This window comes from Dicentrarchus labrax, unplaced genomic scaffold (assembly GCF_905237075.1).
Source record: "Dicentrarchus labrax unplaced genomic scaffold, dlabrax2021, whole genome shotgun sequence".
In the NCBI taxonomy this organism is placed as follows: Eukaryota; Metazoa; Chordata; class Actinopteri; family Moronidae; genus Dicentrarchus; species Dicentrarchus labrax.
Genome location: NW_026136710.1, coordinates 21777219 through 21796545, shown reverse-complemented (window position 1 = coordinate 21796545; position 19327 = coordinate 21777219). Strand labels below are relative to the sequence as shown.

General features: G+C 41.7%; 1 protein-coding gene across 1 annotated transcript in view; it reads left to right on the top strand.

Annotated features, from left to right (window-relative positions):
• The window catches only part of shroom3 (shroom family member 3), a 72386-nt gene that overhangs the window by 6929 nt on the left and 46130 nt on the right, over nucleotides 1-19327 (top strand). The window contains exons 2-3 of the mRNA XM_051413565.1: nucleotides 2892-3046; nucleotides 18563-18766. Of these exons, the coding sequence (XP_051269525.1) occupies nucleotides 2892-3046; nucleotides 18563-18766 (359 nt within the window). The remainder of the gene's footprint in view (nucleotides 1-2891; nucleotides 3047-18562; nucleotides 18767-19327) is intronic.

The following is a 19327-nucleotide window of genomic DNA, read 5'->3' as shown; positions in this document are numbered from 1 at the left end:
TGATAAACAAGACAGTCACAGACGCATGTTCTGATACTGCCCACACACACACACACACACACACACACACACACACACACTGACAGGCTGCTGAGAGGCATCATTGGCAGGGCTGATAATGCAGTGGGGTCATGCTGATACATACAGTGTGTGTGTGTGTGTGTCACACTGGGAGCTTCAGTTGAATCATAATCACTTTAGACAATACCAATGTAGATATGATGAGAAACTCACAGGAAATCTGTGTTTATTGTGAGTTTTACTCAAATTAAATTATAAACAAAGGCAGCTACCAGAGGGGACTGTGTCCACGTAGCAAGTTTGGGCCCCCACTACTGGAATAATTGACCTACTGAACTAAGAGAGTGAACTAATTACCTTACTTTTAAACATAAACTAAAGACATTGCTTAAGGCAAACCAAACCTGCAGCCATAATTAATCTTACCACCTCATCTCTGGCCCTGCACTGATAACTTCGGGCACTAATTTGTGGGACTACAGATGAAAATCTAGCAAAATTAGCTAACTCTGGTGTGTAGTGCAAAGTGCAATATTGATTAATGTGTATTGTCCCTGGTAATAAATAAATAATTAAACCATTTTTGCTATTTGACATGATTATGACAAAGTAAATTAATTGCCCCTAGGCATAGCCCCACCCCTCTTATTGTTGCTAACCAGTCAAGCTAGCATAGCATATTCAGTATGTAGTTTACAATATTTTTCCATTTTTGAAAAGAATTTGTTCCTAATGGAGAAAAGTAAACAGGCTGCTTATTTTAAAAAGACGATCTTCGACTGTAAAAAATGACGGTCACTGATAGAGTTTAATAGCTGTAGCTAGCTAGCTAGCTAATTGTTAGAAATTGTTAAATATATGTTAGCTGTTAGCGTCTAGAAATCTGGCCTGGTACAAAGCAGGCTACTGGATAGTTTGTTTTACAGAACTCTGTAAGGAATAAAGCTTAATTTAAAGGAGAGGCAGCTCTCACTTGCTGTGTGTCTTCATTGAATTGTATGAACGCTGTCAGACTCTGTTGGTGGCAGACTGATGGCTTTGCATTGTGTTACTACTCTTATACTTTGTCATTGACTGAGCGTTGGTATATAATGAGGAATTGTGCAGCAATAGAGCAGGAAGTTAGAAATGCTAATGTTACTGCTAAATGCTACTTTGTGCGAGGGTGATTTTGACCTTTGAACCTGTGCTGCTGGTTGATGTTTTGGGACATTTGTTAATTTCTCGTCTGTAGAGCTAACTTTGTGTATTGTCTCAGTTAGCATTTTCATTGCCACTAGCCGCTGTTTCTCACTGTGTAATGTTAGCTAGCCAGAGCTGACAGGCTAAGACAGTGTGGTAAAAAGTTTTAATGAAAGTTCTGCATACAAACCTTCCCTTTAGACAGTGTTTTGACTGGTTTCTTGCAAGTTGCTTAATTTCTAAATGCCGACACTATGCTAACGTGTTTTCTACCCCACTCTGTGCATGCAGCCTGGATTGTTTGTGAACAGGAATCTAACGTCAGCTAATGTTAGCCTAAACTCTGATATTGTAGCATCTCAGCTACATCTTAGCATCCTATGCAGTTGACGTTCCAGTCATGAACGGACCTTTTGAAATAACATAATTTAACATAAACTGTAATTTCAATGATATACTATGATAGATACTAACTCATGGCATTGTAACACTAGGTCGCTACTGTAGTAATAAGCTAGTTAGCCAGGGATGCTATCATTACGTTTAAGCTTAAAATTTTACGATAAAGACAAAACAGTCACTTTCTTCAATGGTCAATTTAATTAGAAAAGACAGGTCTAGAAGCCTACTGTGGAGATCATCTGGGTGTGTGTTGGTTGGATTTGGCAAGTGTGGGAAATAAAAAAAAAACTTTGTTTTTTAGGGAAACTAGAGTTTTATTTGGGAAAAAAAAAAACATGAAGAATAATACAGACGATGTGAGAATGACAAAGCTACCAGGCAAACAGCCAAGACCTCCTACTTTCCCTACACTGACCCCGCTACATAACACGCACATGTACACACTGCAAGTGTTTCCTGCCTACCACAACAATAGAAACGCTGATAACAGCTGCCACAGCAAGTGTGACTTAACAAGTTTCATCACTGTGTGTCCAGTACAGAGAGAGGTCCAGGACGTGTTTAGCCTCGCTTCGCACAAAGCCTGCAGGCAAAAGAGGACTGCGGTATGAATGAGGTTACAACATTTCTTCTCTGAGCGTGTTGAGTTGATAAAAATCCCACCACTGAATATCATGACCTATTGAGTTGGTGCCTTATATCTCTTCTCACCAACATGAACCTCTGGGCTAGTGCCGGTTCAGAGTTGGTTGACCTTGAGGACCTTCTAAGAAACTGTTTGTTTTTCCACAGGCTAGAGAGCCACCATTGAGCCACGTCATTACATCAATGTACACATCTTCAATGTTAGCTGTTGTTACCGAGGTTGGTCAGCTTACATTACCCAAGCAAGCATAGCTACTACTACTAATTTCTCAATGACCTTGAACGTAACATTAAAGTTACGAACAACACGTTGATATGAGAGATTAGTAACTTACTAAACAGCTAATAAATACAGAGCTGGCCGGTCACAAGCTGCCCCCAGCCCCTGACATAAGTGGTTCTTGGTCTTAGACCAGCAAAGTGTTGGTGCCATGCTTGAACTGTCCAAACACAACTGGTTCGAGTTTAGGTTCCCGGTTCCAAACCAGCCATTAAACTGCCTAGGGGGAAAAGGAGTATTAGTAAATCAGGAGCTAAATACACGCAAACTGCGGCCGCAAATCATTGACGTTGCACATTTGCACCACACCATTTTCTTGGTAAATCTGCCTCAGGTTTTTTGTGTGTTTGTGTCTGTACAGGTGGAGGAGGGCGGTAAGGCAGACATTTTGGAGCAGCCTCTGCTGGTGGGGGATGAGATTATCGTCATTAACGAGGTGGAGCTGACCGGATACAGACAGGAGGCCATCGCTCTGGTCAAAGGATCGTACAAGACTCTGCAGCTGACCGTCCGCAGGTACAGATACTGTGTGTGTGTGTGTGTGTGTGTGTGTGTGTGTGTGTGTGTGCGTGCGTGCGTGTGTGTGACTTTTGCATGGACTTAAAACTGAGACCAAAGCCCAGCCTGAAACCCAAAGCCATATTTTTGCTTTCTTTAATCCCATACTCTCCAAGTCAAACTATCTACTAACAGCCTGACCCCAATCTCAAAAGTGGAGGTCAGGTAGCAGAAAGAGAGGTTGACAAGGAAATACCTCTGTTGGTATGTAATGACGAGCAAGAAATTTAGCAATCAGCTTTTGAAAAATATGTAGAATTCTTTTTGTATTTCAGTAAATGAATACTTTGACACTGATGATGACTGACATATACACACACAAGACTTCCTTCTCTGTGTAATCTATAACTGATCAGGATTCTGCTGTATATCCTGGTTCATAGTCCAAATCAGAGCTGGTTGTCTTGAGTAAGCACACACGCACCAGCAGACAAACACTGTTCATTACCTCTTATCTGTCATCATCCATTACTACTGCTGCTATTACTGATTATTACATGCACCATGTAGTTAATTAGAGAGAACTCAAATGTGTTGAATGTTCTTTGAAATTCACTTCTTTCTATAGCGAGGCAGTAAACAGAGAGCTAGCTAAAGCAGCATGTTGTATATCTGTTGATCAGTTCATTGATGTTCTTTGTCAAAATGAACAATTTTAGCCTTTCCAGCGCAAATGTCACTGCATATAAACAATGAAAGATGCTGGTTGCTGTCCAAGGTTGTTTCGGTACAAGAACACGAGACAGTTGGCGTTCTCGCTGGGTTGTCTACAGCCAGAGCGGGGGCCCAGATTTTTTTGGCTAGGGTGGAGAACTGACTTATGCAGGGGTGGCATGAAGATGTGTCTCAGCTTTCCAGTCATTCCCAATTTAGGCAATTCCAATACAGTTTATAGATCCTAGTATGCAGAAATATTCAAATACACTAGGTGAAAAATAACACATTTATGCCCAAAAACTGCATGGGATTAGCATAAAGTGGGTATGTCTGCAAACTTGTGGGTACCCATGGAACCCTTTTTCATTCAGAAATCTTGTGGAGAAAACTGTGGAGCGTTATTTGTCCCCTTTCCTGACTAGCATCACATGGTTGGTACCAACAGATGCATTAAGTCTTATCTAGTCTCATTTGTTATCCGAATGAAGAGGTAGGGATAATGGGGTGGCCAATCAGATTTTAGGGGTGGCCAATCAGATTTTAGGGGTGGCCAATCAGATTTTAGGGGTGGCCAGTGCCAGAGGCAGAGTGGGCCAAACATTAATTTACAAAACGTACTTATGTTACGTCAGGTATGTTACGTAATATACCTTTTATTGATGTTTTTAAGTTCTGTCATGTACGTAACATCATTTACAACCTTTTCCTAATCCTTAACAAGTAGTTTTTGTGCCTGAACCTAACCAAACTGCAACCAACGGAGCCTTGCAGCATCATGTTCTACCAGGCAGCAGTATTTAGTTAGCTAGCTTTCACTTTCCATGTGGAAGCTAGTTAGCCTAGCTTACTATCGTCCACTTTCCAAATGAAATCCAAACTTAACAGCACATACATACACACGCGTATTCAATAAACAAATATCCGAATAGTCAGACATTTGGGTCTAGGCTCAAGCAGAAACCAAACTATGAACTTAGTCAGCTGGGTCAGGGGTGAAATGCTGAGCTTCCACACAGAAATGAATCAGGTCTGTTTAGTTTTGTGGAGACACATTTGATGTTCAGCAGTTTAAGAATAAGTGAGTTGAAGAGTGGGAGCCCTCCAATATGGCTGCCACAGGGCGTGTCATGTGACACAGCATCTTTTAGTATTCAGGTTGATGCCAGGTACAAAGCCAGGTATGTATTTGGGTTTGGGGTGTGCCTGCTAGCAAGGCTGCTGTTTTGGCTACTGCAGCTCTCATTTACTGGAAGACGCATGAGAGGCATGACACAATACAGGACTTTAGACTTTAAACACAAACACACACACACACACACACACACACACACACACACACACACACACACACGCCGTAGGATAGGTGTAGAGGCACACATGGCATTATGGGAAGGCGTGGCGAGGAGGGAGGGCATGAGAATATGTCCTCCAGACAAGAAGAGAGCAGCAGTGCAGTTTTGGTCTGATCAGCTTCCTGCAGGAACCCTACTGAGTTGGTGCTGAGGAAGACCAGCAGGGTTGAACAGTGGACCTGGGTTTGCATGTTGTGGCCATGTGCAGTGGACTGTGCAGCAGGTCAAACCATGCAGTTCCATATAAAAAATAAAACAGTGGAGTGTAGGGGGCTATGTAGTGTGTGACGTAGGGTGTAGCATGGACAGAGACGTAGAGCTGGAAGTCAGACTTGCTCATCCCTGTTTCTTATATCGTCAGGGTTTGGAAGGGACGGGGAAGGGAATTCCGCTGAACTGAAGCAGACACATAAAAGGTTATTTTGAGGGGAAAAATTAAGAAAACCGTCTTTGGTCCAATTCAGGCACTGGTGGTCTCCATTGTTGTTATTACTCCTCCTTTGTTTCAGCGCACTGTTAGTCCCACCCATAGCGCTGGTCGGCTAATCAATCGCCTTTTTAACCGAGAAACTGTTTCATGTCTTGATGCCAGACCACAATCTATCAACTTGATCCAGAATCTGGAAGCAAACAGTGTTTACTACACTAATTGTAATCTTTAGCCTCTGGTTGTACATCATTTAAGCAGTGTGATTGGATATTTTTTTTTTCCTAAAATGAACCTTGGGAGCTGACTTCTCCCTCAGGGTTTATGCGGCTTGTTCCTTTGACGTTTTATCACAGAACCACAGGCGTTGGTCTTTCGCAGGAGAGTTTCGTGTCCATACGAGCCTTTAAGTTCTCCAACTGACAGTCACCTCACAGTGAACCTGACGTACTTCGCTGGAAATAACTTCTATAAACAAAAAAAACAACATGAAAATCCACTGTGGAGTGGGTGGAAGGTGGAATGTTGCATAGCAGTTCTGGGAGTTGATCTCCTCCTTAAAAAGGTTTATCATTTTGTGAGCCACACGTTCTCTGTCTCTTCGCTTTCATCTCTCCCTCCTCTTCCTCCTCCGTCAGAGCTCCTCCTGCAGCTGCAGAGCAACAGCCTCTTAGGACAATAAAGATTTATTGAATTGAACTGATGCTTATAGCCGCACAAGCCCAAAGTCTGTGTGTGTGTCTGTGTGTGTTTCTGTGTGTGTGTTAGCAGTGGTGTGTGTGACTTTGGCAGGTGTTTGGATGTACTGTGTGTGTGAGACAGATTATCTGAGGCAGGTGGTTATTGGTTTTATAGTTGGTTATGTCTGTGTGTGTGTGTGTGTGTGTGTGTGTGTGTGTGTGTGTGCGCGCACATCCTCCATCCTCTGCGTCAGTCAGACAATAGGTGTGTGTGATGCCAACACCAAACACACCTGTTAGACACAGCCACACTCACAACACCGGTCTGTCTGTCCGCCCGGCTCTCTCTCTCCTCCATACCTGCTGCACTCCCTCTGATTGGTGCGTTCAAGTGAGCCCTTATTGGCTGAGATCAGAGTAGTAAAGACACACACAAAGTCACAGGCACTCAGAGAGAGAGGGAGCCATGCCATTAATGTCCTCACAACAAGATGAAAACAAAGCAGAGTGTTCTCTGAGGAGCTGCCCATCAGAGCTGTAAGTCTGTGTGTGTGTGTGTGTGTGTGTGTGTGTGTGTGTGTTTGGAGTAGTTCCAGTGGTGTTTTTTTAGTGTTTGATATATGGACTGGAAACAAATCCTTTTCTTGACCCGTCAGACTTATTTTTAGTGATGTCATCATGAGTCCATATCTCAGCTTTTAGCTTGGTACAGTTTACTCTGTGTTATTAGAGAAATGTTAGACAGAACTACAAAAACAAGACCCAGGTTGTAATAATCCAATAATGATTCCTGAAAATGCAACTCTCCAGTTGATGAAAATCCCAAATAGATCAGAACGAAGTTGCTACTGTTTCCTCCAGCTGATTCTGAGCTCATAGATTGTGAGACAACACATAACAACAATATTTGCCCGACAGGCTTCAGCGGGTCACGCCCATCTCATGCTGTTAAACTACGCTAACATCTAAAGGCTCCAACCTATAGGAATGCAGTTTGTTACTGGTAACAGACATTTCCAAAATATTTTTCTTCATGACCTATAAAACGTGTTTACTTAATTAATTAAATTACTGACTGATTGGGCAAAACACACGCTGTCTGCAGGGCAGCAATCTTTGCAAAATACAGAAATAGTTTTTGTGCCTGAACCTAACCAAACTGCAACCATTGCGGAGCCTTGCAGCATCATGTTCTACCAGGCAGCAGTATTTGTCAGGTTACTGAGAATGTGTTGAAATTGTTAGCTAGCTTTCACTTTCCATGTGGAAGCTAGTTAGCCTAGCTTACAATTGTCCACTTTCCAAATGAAATCCAAACTTATCAGCACATAGGGACCAATCAATAGCTGCAGTATCATTATATTGTATATGTTTTTTACAAAAAGGAACAAGGACCAGTGTGCAGGATTTAATAGCATCTAGCGGTGCAGTTGCAGATTGCAACTCGCTCGCTTCACCCTCCCTTTCAAAAAGCGTGATTGGTTTGTCTGTTCTGAAAGTCAGTGATAAAGCACTTATATTGTAGCTGGTGTTTTAGCTGCTGGACTGCATTTGAAACATTTATTTTCAGGTTTTTTTCTTTGCACATGTGTGGGCCCCCTGGTGTGTGGGGCCCCTAGGTGCACTCCCTGATCTTGATCACAACAATAAAATCAAATGTGAGCAGGCTCTGGCCTACTAGACCTAGGCAGTTGCAGTTTTAGGGGTGGGGTGGGGGGTTGTGTGCTGTAACTACTCCTTGGTGAACAACAGATGGGTGCAGTGACTTCCTGAAGTGTTGTCGTCACCATGAGGTTGCTAGGCAACCAGCAAAGACGTTGCACAGTGCTGGGCAGACAGATACACTGTTGTTTGTGAAGCGAAGGTTCCAGCATATATAACTCCTCATTAAACCACATCATGTCGTACGGATTAAACAAATGAGGTAGAATGTTTAACTAGTTTGATTTAGAGGTGTTGGTAGGTGTGTGAACTTTGGATAGCTGCCCCCAGTCTTTATGCAAAGCTAGGCTAACTGTGTCCTGATTCCAGCTCTGTACTTCCACACAGACACAGACATGTGATTGATTGCCTCATTTCATACTACGAAATAGTGAATAAGTATATATCCCAAAACGTTGAACTCAACCTTTAAAGACCTGTAGACAAAAGAGCAGATCATAGGAAGAAATCTCCCTTCCCAGATCAAAGATCATCCAGTGGAGTGGCGTTTGGATGTGATACAACAACGCTGATCTGACTGACAGCAGCTTTGAAGTTGGTGAGCACTCTAAAGGATTTTTTATTAATGAACTTCCTTATTGTGGTTGTGTGCAGGAGGCGGTGGACGGTGTGTGTGTGTTGCCGGTGCAGCATGTGTGTAGCGAGTGTATTAAGGTTTTTTTCTTGTGCCTTCTTTTAATTGATACCTGACACTTGCGGCTCTCCTTGTGAGCCAGGTAAGATTATCACCACCCACCTGTGCTCTGAGTGTGTGTTTGTGTGTGGTTGCGTTGTGTCTGTGGACCGAGTGTGTATTGGGGTGTTTCATTTGGGTTGTGTGAAAGTGTGTGTCATGATTTCAAGTGAAGTTTTTTATTTATTATATACTTCCAAATTAAGATACTCAAGTGTTTGAGTCTGATTAGTGTTTACTATGCTCATTGTGTTCTGTGTGTGTGTTAATTACCTGTATTTGGCTACACCTTGCAGCTGTTTTTCCACTGTTTTGTCCTCTAATCCCCAGTAAGCAGCAGTCTGCACTTCACTGGTGTTATGTTACACATGAATAGTTTTTGTTTTCCTGGAGGAACAAGAAGAAAACTGCAGACAGGAGGCACCTGCTAGTCAAAGTTCAAGCATTTTTAGTGGTTTTTATAATGGCAGTATTGTGCCAGAGCAGAAAGTCTTAACTCACTGTTGGGTCCCGTCCCCATGGATGGTAAACCACAGCATCTGTAGATATAAACAGCTCCTTCTAAGGTAACAAATTCCCAACAATTCTCATTTTCAGGTGATTATACATGAATGAAAACATGCCTATGAATATAATATTCCATTTCTTCCAGTAAAAAGCCTCGTAAATGTTACACACTGGAACTATAAAAGCTATAAAAGCAATGGTAAACAGTTATAATATGTCTTGAATTTGAAAGTAGTCAGCATGTTCACAAATCGTAGTTGTTCTGGCAGTTTGTTCCACATTTGATCAGCATAGAAGCTAAAAGCAGCTTCACCGTGTTTACACTGTGGGAACAGCCATTAATCCAGCACCAGCTGACCTGAGAGGTCTGCAGGGTTCGTACTGGGTCAAGACATCTGATAAATATCTTGGACCTGAACCGTTCAGTGATTTATGGATAAGCAATGAATTTTGAAGTTGATTCTGTGAGTAAGGCCAATGTCTGAGAACTGGAGTTCCTAGTATTGCCATCCCTGGATCCATAGTGTGGCTAAAATATCATAATACAAAGATAATAGGTAATAATTCACCTCTAAGTTTGGTTTAGTGTGACATATGTCTCTTTTAATGGTGGTCACTTAAGAGGTCGAATACAAATATTTTGAGTCGTTACTGTATTTCAAACATTGACACTTCAAATATACAAACCCATATACAGTACTTCATACAGAAAGTCACTACAACTCCCTTCAGATAGCCTATTAAGCAGCTTAACTCGGGGAAAACATTATAACCTTTATAAAAGACTGTTCACAACCTGTTTAATAGTGTCATTAAAGTAATACATCGAATACATCAAGTGTCAGGAAACATCCATCATCAAAATCCATCGAGGCAGACGACCACCCACCTAGAGCCGAAGGGTCTGTCCTAGGTTTCTGACAGTTTTTCCTTGCCCCCGTCGCCAAGTGCTTGCTCATGGTGGTACTGTTGGGTCTCTGTAAATAACTTTATAAAGAGTTCAGTCTAGACCTGCTCTATTTGAAAAGTGTCCTGAGATAACTTCTGTTATGAATTGGCGCTATACAAATAAAACTGAATTGAATTGAAAATCTGATTCCTCCAGTTTGCTGCTGTCCCCTTTTCTCTCTGCTCCATGCTGTTTCTTGGTATTAGTTTTTCCATGTCTGTTATTTAATTTTGGATCATCCTATGGGTATTTTTTAGATAAAACCTAAACGGAAGTGAATCCAAATGTAGCATCTGCTCCACGTGTAAACAAACACCAGAATTCAGCAGCTGTGGTTGATGGGCACTGGTGGAGGCCAGCGAGCTGTTTGGGGTTGTGAATCTATCTGACAAGCAGCATCTGGAGCTTTTACAGTCAGAACTGTCTCATCCATATTAATGACACCACCATAATGTAGAAGTGTATATATTTTGCAGACTGCCAGTGTTTGTCCCATCAGTGTTCTGAGTGCAACAGACTCTGCAGTCAGTATTTTGTCGAGCAGGTTTGGCAGCTGCGTTCTCCTGTCCCTCGCTGGTCTTAGTGTTTGCATGTGCTTTGTTTTGTTTTGTTTGTGTGACTCAGACAGAATGCAAAACTGACCACAAAGAAAAAAAACACGTGTCCCTCCTTATTCAGTCCTTGTCTTCTGGCAGAAATGAATCATACAAGATAGTAATATCTTTTTTCTAGCATGTACTGTATAATCCTTTATTTATACTTTTTATCTTGTGAGCTTGTAGCGGCGGTACTTGTAAGACTAACTTTCGAGAGAGGAAATGACACTTACAGATTCCTCTTATGAATGTGATAAATGAAACATTTGAATTCAGTACAGTCTCACCAGCCACTTATAATGGCTAATGTTATAGCTTTTTTTACACCAAAATGAATGTGTATATGTTTTAAACACAGGTATATACACTAAAAGTAGGCAATTGACTCCTTTCCCATTGCCAGTAGATGGTAACGGGTAAATGGACCTGTACTTGTATAGCGCCTTTATTGTCTTCCGACCAATCAAAGAGATTTTACACTACCTGCCACACTCACCCTTTTACACACATTCACTCAGTGATGGCAAAGCGAGTTTGCTTTTCCAGTAACCTTATTTCCTCTTGCCCTTGAATCAAGAGAAGGTCTCTCATCTCACTGTCTCGCTAGTGTTAACCTTTCCCACTAATGACGATGACTAATGGGTTTTTTTGTCCAGTAGAAAAGGGCCTCACCAGGATTATATCATTTGTATACATAATTTATAGGCTTCAACCACCAATAACATATATGGATAGCGCCTTAAATATACGCTACACAGCCAAAAGTATGTGGATGAGTAAGGGTCTTCCTCAGACTGTCGTCAAAAAGTTGAGAGCACACTGTTGTCTAAATTATCTGTTGATGGTAGAGTTATAATTTCCCATTATTTGGAACTAGCTTTGCTAGGCAGCTATACATTCACGAGAATCCATCTTGCCCAGCTTCAGTCTTTATGCGTTTGTGGCTCTTAGAACAGATGCTGCTAGCATCAGTTTCATCAGATCGGGAGAGTATTTTTTCATTGAACGAAGAGCAAAGAACGGCACTGAAGGCTTTTCTAGATGGTAAACATGCATTCACTCTTCTCCCGACTGGCTTCGGTAAGAGTTTAACTATGTTAAATGGTTCATTGATCTGATTGATTGAGGTTTGTCCGTGATAGGCAGATGGTTCATCCAATCACCTGCCAGGTATAGTTTGAAAATGCCTGCCCTTTTCCAAACATTTCCCAACAACTTAACTTAAAACTAATTTTAATGAATTACGTTTTTTTTTTTTTTTTAAATTAGATCTCCAATATCTTGTCATATTTTACACTGCACTGTACATCTGATACATAGTAAATGTTTATTCATGTATTGTGGTCTATGTAGTGTCAAACATTTTGTAACGGTTTTGAGAGATGCTGCACAGAGCTGAACAGAGATGAGTCATTGTGTCTGTCTGTTGAGAGGTCATGCAGCATACCAGCACAGTTATCAGCAGTGTGCTACAGTGTGTGCATAAGATGATGGTTGTTGGTTAAAATAACAGTGATCTCTGTGATAGAAATATTTGTTCCAGATGTTGTCGAGGAGCTTTGACCTTTGACCTTTGACTTAAGTATGGCTGTGATCACTCTGCTGACTGTAGGTTATAACACTTTTCCATTCAAAAGTTTAGCAACAGAGATTTACAGCTGTGTTTGTTTCCATCAGTTGTGTTTGTGTGAACATCAACACTATCTGGTGTAATGGTTGTGTTTGTGATTAACTTCAGTTTAGTTTAGATATAGATATTGCTGGGGGGGGTTTTGTGTTTTTTTTTGTTAATGAAAATTTAGATAAAAACAGGAGGATTACAGGAAGGACTGAAATTGGAAATGTACTTTGTTATTTTTGTCACTTTGCCTTGTAACAAATGTTAAATCACAGTTGTGTAGCTGTCTGTAGGTGTTCTCCTCTCCCTCTCTCTCTGTCTCTCTCTTTGTCTTCCGCCATTCATCTCCAGTGACTCTCGGTCTTTGTGCCCTTTTGTTGTTGGTTGACGTAATCGAGCTTATTGAATGTTTGAGTTTCTCTGCTCAAAAAACAAGAGGAAGAAGTCATTACAGGGACAAACTGCCACAAAACCGTTTCCCCGGAAACTGCTCCTCATGTGTGTCTATGTGTGTAACATTGTGGGGACACAGACATGTTCATACGGGGACTTTGTGGGGACTCCACTGTCAGAAAAGAACATGGATATCGGACCATCCTGCATTAGGTTCAATGACACAGTATCTGTGTGTAGGTGCTTACATCTCTTGTCACATCTTTACGGTGCTTCATCTTTAAGGTGCCTTTAAGGTGCCCTTCAAACAAACTCTGGTGCGGACTAAACAACCAGACCAAGACCACTTGGAAAGATGGGTCTCTGAGTTATTTGTCATATATATATATATAACTTCACACTTACAGCTCTAGGTTTGTTTGAAAAATGCAAGTGAGAACACAATGGGGGCAAAACTAAAAGGCAATTGGCAAACATAACTTTACTTGGTCCAGACCAAGTTAAACCGAAAGACAGGTGTGAAAGCTCCCCTCAGGAATCAGGACTGATAAATCCTGCAAAGAAATATGAACGGTGTGATGTTTTATTTTACGTTTTTTATTAACTTTAATAAGCCATACTGTCGCTGGCCAGTAAAGATGCTAGTAGGCATGACATGATAACTACTTTTGTTGGATGAAATGATTGCTACAAACGAGATAATTGTCATTTCAAGAACATTTTATGCCACTGATATAATGATAACTTATAAATATCCAGACACTGGAATTGGAAAGTGGAAAAAATATTAAAATATTCTTCTTAAACATCAATAAAACCACACAACCAAAACAATAAACAAAATGCACTCTAGTGCTCTGTTAACAAAAATTGCACTTAAATAAATATGAAATATTTGGCACAGTAGACTATAGAGTCATTCATTCCTTAACAGGCAATATAGTTATGTAACTGTGTGGCATCATGTAAAATGGTGGTGACATTCTGAAACACTAAATTGATATTGTGACAGGGATAATTACACACTGTAACTTGTACAGTTAGTCGATAACAAAATGATTGTGACAGGCGTAGCTGTGAGTCTCTTATTGACTGACTTCCTGTTGTTGAGATCAGGTGTCTGGACCAGAAGCCTTTCTGCCATTTCTGATAAGATGTGTTGACAACTTGCATCAAGCTGTAATTCCTTCTGTAAATGAGTCAAGCAGCAAGTTCTTTTTTACTGGCCAATGCCTTAACCCCCAGGCCACCAGGGTCCCCCACTTCATTTTTTCACCTAGCACAGGGGTCCGCAACTTTGACAATCAAAAGAGACATTTTTTTAGCCAAAAGAAAATTAATAATATGTCTGGAGCCGCAAAACATATTTGAGCCTTACATAGCGAATTTATCACCGCAGGTCAAGCACACCAGTAAGCTGGCAGCTTGGGTGGTGAAAGCAAACACATCTGTCCATGCAGTAGTAATTCTCTATTTTACTTTGTCTTAGCAACTTCCTTTTTTTGGTTTTGGAATCCATAGTTTTCCTAGCTAGGGAGACTGAAGAGTTGTGTATGTCTGACACATTTTAATTGACAAAATGACAAAATGCTTCTTTATTCTGCCTGTAGATGCTGTACCTTTTTACAATTGGAGAATGTAAGAATCACTGTAAGCTTACAACAATGATCAATGAAAATGAAAGTGTTAAAATGTAACCGTTATCAGTGCTATATAATGTTTTGTCAAAGCCACAGGGAGCCACTAGAGAGGGAGCAAAGGAGCTGCAGGTTGGTTACCTCTGCCCTAGAAGGTCAGTCCAGCCAAGGGTTATTAACTGGATTAGCCAAGTCATCCCCAACTGTTTTATCTATAATAACTGGACTTCAAGGTTCTTTCTTGATCTTTGATACAGCCGCTTAACAAAAACTCCCAGCACAAGATCGAACATCTTTGTTGTATCCAGAGCTTACATCAACATCTCATGGCCTTCCTCTGTGAATGGAGCTGCTGCGAGGAGGTGGTTTTTAGAATGGGATTTTGCTTGTGTGGCAACAGACATCTCACACATCAGGTTCAGGTGTAGCTCTAACCACCACCAATAACAAAGATCTCAGTGGTGAGGGGTTTCCTATCGCAGAGCACAACATGTTATCAGTGAGGTAGAGGATAGAGAGATTGACGTGCAGCAGGTCAAAGGTCATTAACAGAGACTATCTTTGACCACAGACATACCATCTGTTACTGAAACTCACAAGATAACAACTTATACACATATCCACCACAACATGATTTGGTAGGTCATCATATGCAGCCCAGTCTGATGCCCAAGTGTGTAATAGACTCGCCGATCCACGAGAGGACTCTGTGTCACAGTTTGCTTCGCTTACACGTGAAAAGTACACGCGTGTATGAAGGTGCAGCACCAGTAGTAGAATAAAGAGCAACAAACCCAGTGTTTGGAATGTGTGGATGGATGGCTGAAACAAACACAGGACCTTCACTCAGGAGACCCCTGTTTGGGTCTCATGTGAAACCAAAAGTACATTTAGATTTTGTCAGGTATGATCTTTTCCTAAACCTAGCCAAGTAGTTAGCAACCTCAGCAAGCTTTATTTTGAAAGTGTATCCGAATGTTGCATATTTATTATCGTTAAATGACCGAGGAGTGAGCACATGTTGGAAATGTGACACTGCCGCGGTGGACCAGCGTGTGTTTTTTTTCCCTCGGGATAAATAAAGTATCTATCTATCTATCTATCTATCTATCTATCTATCTATCTATCTATCTATCTGTATTTCACGCTTTGGCGTTATATTGGGTTGAAGCTAATCCACTGATCACAGCGGCTCCATTGGAAGGACATGAACATGAACTATTGAACTACATGGAATAAAAGGAACTCTGGCACGTGTCTCGGGATTGTCTGTCACTGTAATTTCCCCAGAGAGAATATTCCATCAAATAGAAGTATTCTCCATGTCTTGTGCATCATTTTAGATTTAAAATAACACACACCAGCATAAGGTTCAATTGAAGGTTAAAAGGGGTCTCATTCAGACTTCCCTCTGGCTGAACGCTGCTGTCAGAGTAACTACCTGAAAACTGTTGGACTGGTGTGTGTGTGTGTGTGTGTGTGTGTGTGTGTGTGTGTGTGTGTGTGTGTGTGTGTTTGCAGTGAGATGGAAAGTGGAATGTGACAACACGGTCCCTCCTGTTCAGGTGATTCAGGGTGTTGTGGCTGCCGCACATTCCTCTCTGACGAGCTCAACAGGTTTCACTTTAATGGGCCTTTATCTATGCACCTGTGTGTGTGTGTGGTACAGGTTAGTGTTTAGATGTATGAAGCTCTGAATACTCTTCAGTGGAATGTCCTCAGTTAATAATATAAGTCTGGGTGTGTTTCAGTGTGTGTGTGTGTGTGTGTGTGTGCGCGCGCTGTGTATTGTCTTCTGTATTGTCTCTCTGTTTAAAAGGATTGGCTCTGCTGGGTGGAAGGAGGAAACAGCTCTGACTTTAATTAAATACTGCCGTGCTTATCATCAGTCTCATCATATATAAGTTCTGAAGTTAATCATATATTTTGAACAGTAACTTCAGTGTGTGTGATTAACAACCATAATATACAGTAGATGCCTGCAATTAATGGAGGAAGAAACATTAATTACCTTAGTCAAAATTATGTAACACTTTCCACATTTAATAATTAAATAAATTTAATTTAATTTAATTTCAACCCTACACCGTAGCCTACGCCATTATGAGCATTTGTACCTGTGTGCTGGTGTGTCTGCATTGCTCTGCTAATAAAGCTGCCAAAACACTAGTTGGTGGTGGGGTTTCTATGCCACTGTGTTGGGTTTCGACTGAAACTGAAACTCCCTTGTCTCTTTCCTCAATCTGTCTTGTGTTTTCCTCATTTCGTTTGTTTGCCCGTGAAATGAAAGGACGAGGGAATACGAGGGGACAGACAAGAGCATGTCATGCAGCAAGACAGTGTCCCATGTGCCCATGTGCCCTGTTTGTGTGTGTGAGTGTGTGTGTGTGTTTGAAGAGGGATTCTCAAACAGCATTATTAACTCATCTGTCTTTTGCATGAGTCGCTTACCATTCAGACAATGCACACACACACCAAGTGGACCGGTCATAGTTGTTGAGGCCTGCGTTGCCGCGACGCATAGTTATGTTGTCTGCCGGCTGTGGCTCAAGAGGTAGAGCGTGTTGTCCACTAATCATGAAGTTGGTGGTTCGATCCCCAGTACTACCGCTGCGTGTCAAAGTGTCCTTCAGCGAGATGCTGAACCCGATGCTGTGCAGTGTGGATGAATGAGTCAGCTTCTGTTTGTGATGGCCTTTGTCATCACTGTGTGAATGGGTGAATATGGCATGTAGTGTTTCTGGCTATCAGGCTATTTCATAGGCTACAGTAGAAGGTATGAGACTGTGCTGTACTTATGGATTACCTAAACCGTCAATTCGACATAGAAGTATAAATCTGAGTGCAGTAGACGTTCAGTCCTCACCGCAGCAGCCCAGGTTCAATTCCAGCCCAGGGCCCTTTGCTGCATGTCAGCCCCCCTTTCCTGTCTATCTTCAGCTGTCTCTATACTAACTACTGTAACTATTATACTACTACTAAATACTAACTAAAGGCATGAAAATCCCAAAGAAGTATATTAAAAAACAAAATAATGATCAGTATTTGTTGAAAGTCTCGTAGAAAGATGTTGATTTAACTTTATGATCATTTTTTTACAGAGATAGATCCAGTAGTCTCAAGGCTTAGCAATGCCAAAACACTGCATAATAGTTTATGAGAAAGGATTTTTCTGCTGTTTAAAGGTCCAGTGTGTAACATTTAGGAGGATCTATTGTCAGAAATGGAATATAATATTCATAGATATGTTTTCATTAGTGTATAATCACCTGAGAATACGAATCGTTGTATTTTCGTTACCTTAGAATGAGCTGTTTATGTCTACAGAGAGAGCGGGTCCTCTTCTATGGAGGATGCCATGTTGAACTACCATGTTTCTACAGTAGCCCAGAATGGACAAACAAAACACTGGCTCGAGCTGTATTAAAATGGTTGCAATCTGCAACTTCACCGCTAGATGCCACTAAATCCTGCACACTGGTCCTTTAATTACAGATGTACGAAAAAAATTGTACTGAATGAACCTGTTTATCCAATGTGTGTGTGTGTGTGTGTGTGTGTGTGTGTGTGTGTGTGTGTGTGTGTGTGTGTGTGTGTGTGTGTGTGTGTGTGTGTGTTTGTGCGTGTGTGGGTTGGTAGACAGGTGGTTCACTGGCCCACATACTTAAACAGTCATTTTCTTCTCTCTTTGTTCGACCAACAAAAGGATTCACAGGAGTTGTTCTGCTTCCAGGATCCTGTGGCCTCTGAACTTAGACCTCTTCCACTTGTTGTTGATTCCGCAGTTGACCTTTGACCTCTGGCGAAAAGCATTTGATAAATGACTAAATTGTGAATGGGATGTCATAGGAACAAAAAAACAGACATGCAGACAGTCCTGTTTGAACCAGTCGGACCTGAAGGCAGCAGGCCTGGTTTATTTTGTCAGCCGTGTGGTGATTAGGTGTGTTAGTTATAGATTAGCCAATGTTAACAGCGATCAAACCCAGTGAACATTTTTCAGTTCAACAAGACATCCCAAACTGGTTGAAAACATTGACAGCATAAATGATGAGCAGAGCTTCTGAGTCTGTGAAGTAAAGCCAACACAGAACTAACTTAAATGTGCATTCTTTATAATGGCCAGCAGGGGGCAGCTCCATGGGCCATGGGAACTAACCCTACTTCTCACTCGATTTCTACTTTCTTCCTTCACTTGATCTACATTCATTACAATATAATCATCATCAAAATAATGTTTTCGTTCTCTGTCTCTGTCCTCAGGGAGTTTGATCCAGGGTACATCGAGGAGTTTGCTACTTCACGTCCTTCCCTCCCTGCTCTTCCTCCTCCTTCTCCTCCTCCTCCTCCTCCTCCTCTTTCTTCTCCATCGCCCATAACAAACAAACAAACACAACAAACACCGTCGTCATCCCGCCAAAGCCGACCATGTTCAGCAGGAGGAGTCCAGCTTCGCATCAAGAACAGGTAGGAGGTCCAGAGCTGATCTGAAGGCAGGTGTGAGGCTTTGACAGTGCACACAATCATGAAACCATGAAACTGGTTCGATCCTGAGAAATCTCCTCAGAGTTGCAGTTGCTGCCGTAGTGTTGTTGACTGGGACTTCCTGTCTGCTGTATGATAACAGTTCCTTCCAGTGTCGATAAGTTCTCTTTATTTTTCTAACCGTGTTGGACGGGCAGGCGCCATGCGTGTGGGTTAGAACAGGAAGTGATGTCAAATCAGTGACAGGTTTACTGAGGAGGTCATCACCCCTGGTGTTAGGATGTCCTGCCTGTGCTTCCTTTGTGTGTCTGTGTGTGTGTAAGAGTTACAGTCAGAGGATTTAGTGTCCTGTTTGTGACTCAGGGTTCAACCTCAGATCAACAGGAAAACAAACTGTGTAAACGGAGGCTGCTCGGGTTGCTATGGTAACAACCTCACAGTGTTTCCTGTGTCTTCATCAGGTTGCAGGCTCAGTACAGCTGTTTGTGAGACAACGTGGCCATTACAACGAGGCATCACAATTAGCCTCATCTATGTGAGATA